At 46.6% G+C, this 2,602-nt stretch overlaps 1 protein-coding gene across 1 annotated transcript; it reads left to right on the plus strand.

The window, feature by feature from the left end:
* LOC132295900 (uncharacterized) lies at positions 1 to 438 on the plus strand. The gene has a single exon (XM_059794163.1). The coding sequence runs from the start codon at positions 1 to 3 to the stop codon at positions 436 to 438; it is 438 nt and encodes a 145-aa protein (XP_059650146.1).
* The last annotated feature ends 2,164 nt before the right edge of the window (positions 439 to 2,602 follow it).

Genomic DNA, 2,602 nt, shown 5'->3' on the forward strand with positions numbered 1-2,602 from the left:
ATGACGGCGAGCAAAGCTTTACAAAGTCTAAGTCTGAAGGTGATGGTGGAAATAGAGAAAAATCAATTTGTTTTTGCTGAGTCCAAGAAGGATTTTGTTGATGTTCTCTTCAGCTTCATGACTATGACTATAGGAAACATTCTGAGACTTGCCTGCGAACACTCACTAGAAGCGGACCTTGGTTGTTTGAACAACTTATATGAAAGTGTTGAGAATCTTGACAAGGAACATCTACAAAGCATGAAGTGCAAGGACTTGCTGCTTCGTCCTCGAAGTGCAGCTGAAATTTACTGCAGGAACCTGAAACTGAATTTTGTTAATGGTGTTACTAATGAGTACTATATGTGCTCTGAATGTCACTGTTTTTGTCCTTACTACAATGCTCAATGCTTGAGGATACCAAAACGACCTGGGTTTGGAGTGATCCACATTGCATAGGATGGGTCGGGTGTGGACGAACAGGATGAAGCCAGTTCGCGCCGTACGGGCCCAGGTCCATAAAGCCATTTCAGAAGCCCATGATAGAATGAGAGAAATCGAGTCCAGCCAAAGGAGAGCAGGATAGGACCAGCTCAATGAAGGTTGTAACCGTCTATAAATAGAAGGGATTGAGAGGGAAAAGGGGTGGAAAAAATCATTGAGAGTGTAAAGTTTCTCTCTCTACAATTAGGGAAAAATTCTTTGTACTTTCAATTGACGCCGTCTGTGGGAAGAACAGGAAGGAATGATTGATGTCATTCCAGATCGGGTCGATTCAACGCATTCTGCGAGGAAGACGATTAATCTGCGAAAGCTGAATCAACATTGGTGATAATACGATTTGTCTTGACAAGTCTAGGCTCCGGTTGATTTCGGAAAATTGGCGTCCGATCCAAGCAGATCAGATTCGTGCTTGATCCGGCGAACTGCACAATTGCGATTTGTTGTGATTACTGAATCCGGCCAGTAGCGGACTGAATTCAGCAAGTGTAAGTTCAGATTTGGTGTGCGCGCGTTAGCGGAGCTCTGATTTGGTCAAGAAGTCTGCAGTTGATGACTTTGCTCCGATCTGGAATGATGATCGGAGAGGCGAACTCGAATCCTTTAGAGAACGGCCAGCAGACAAAGCTCGACGAGCTGATGAACATGATCGATGCTTTGAGGAAAGAAAATGCAGAGCTACGAGCTGGAATGGAGCATCGTGAGGCTCTTGCAATTCCGAGGCCACCTTCTGAAGGAGAGGGTGCTTTATCGTCCGAAGCTGATCGTCACGGTGATCCAGAAGATGTCAATCGTGGTGGTCTACGTCGTGATGAAGATATAATTGGTAATCTGCCTCCGAATGTCGGCCGAGTAGAAGATCGAGAAGGATCTGTTCGTCTGGAACCGCATCACAAACGGATTATGAGGGAGGAAGCACCGGCGTATGAACATCGGGTTGCGTCACCATGGCGGAGTGAATTTGCGGAGGATAGGTCGTTCAATCCACCATACCGACCTTCATTAGCGACAGTTGATTACAATAGCTCGGAAAGGAGATCTGCCGATCGAGGATTTTCGTCACGATTTTCAAGAGAAAACGAAGCATTGCGTTCCTCAGCAAGGACGGTCGCATCGCCGTTCACTGATGAAATCCTGAACGCGCCGAATCCGAAGAAGTTTTCCATGCCGATCTTCATTCTGTTTGACGGAATAACCGATCCGGTCGATCACATATACCATATTCAGTTAAAAATGGCTTTGAACACTAATAATGATCCTTTGATGTGCAAGTGTTTCCCTACGAGCTTGGCTGGACCAGCTCTCAATTGGTTCAAGAATCTGGCTCAAGGCTCAATCGCCAGTTTCCAGGACTTATGCGATAAGTTCATAAGCCAGTATTACAGGAATAAGTGTTCGGCTAAGGATGTATCGAGCCTTTTTGCAATGAAGCAGCATGATGATGTGCGGCTCCAAGCTTTTCTCACCCGGTTCAACCTCGTTAAGAGCATGGTAATAGAGTGTCACCCGTCAACAGCAGTCCAAGCATTTAAACTCGCAATGAACCGGGGGATGCCGTTCCACACTAGCTTGGTGGTTAATACGCCAAAGACAATGGACGAGCTGAACGAGAGAGCAGACGATTTTGTTCGCCTCGAGGAGGAAGAAGCAGCTAATTCAAGGAAGACGTCAATTATTTCGACGGAGGAGAAGTCCAAAGCCAAGATCCGGCAAAAACAAGCTCAACCATAACGTCACCCCTCATGGAAGGCGGAGAAGAGGCCCAGGGAGGAGGAATCAGTCAGTCCACTCAGAGTCACTTTAGCAAGGCTATACCAGGAGAACAAAGATAAGTTTCGTCCTCCTTTGCCACTCAGGCAACCTCTTGAATAGAGGGATCAGACTAAACATTGTGCTTTCCATAGTGATTTTGGGCATCAGACTAACGAATGCAGGAACCTAAGGAGGCAGGTAGAGATGCTGATCACAAAGGGGGAGTTTGCAAGCTATGTTCAGGGTCCAGCGCAAGAGCATAACCGCCCGACTGAGAAAATCAAGCGAAACCAGAGGCTGAACCAACACAACTCCCAACCCGTCCGGATTATAAACGCAATTCATGGCCGACCTGAACAAACGACCGAGT

Source organism: Cornus florida, unplaced genomic scaffold (assembly GCF_030987335.1).
Source record: "Cornus florida cultivar Cherokee Brave unplaced genomic scaffold, ASM3098733v1 CherokeeBrave_3.0.0_Hap2_Chr02, whole genome shotgun sequence".
In the NCBI taxonomy this organism is placed as follows: Eukaryota; Viridiplantae; Streptophyta; class Magnoliopsida; order Cornales; family Cornaceae; genus Cornus; species Cornus florida.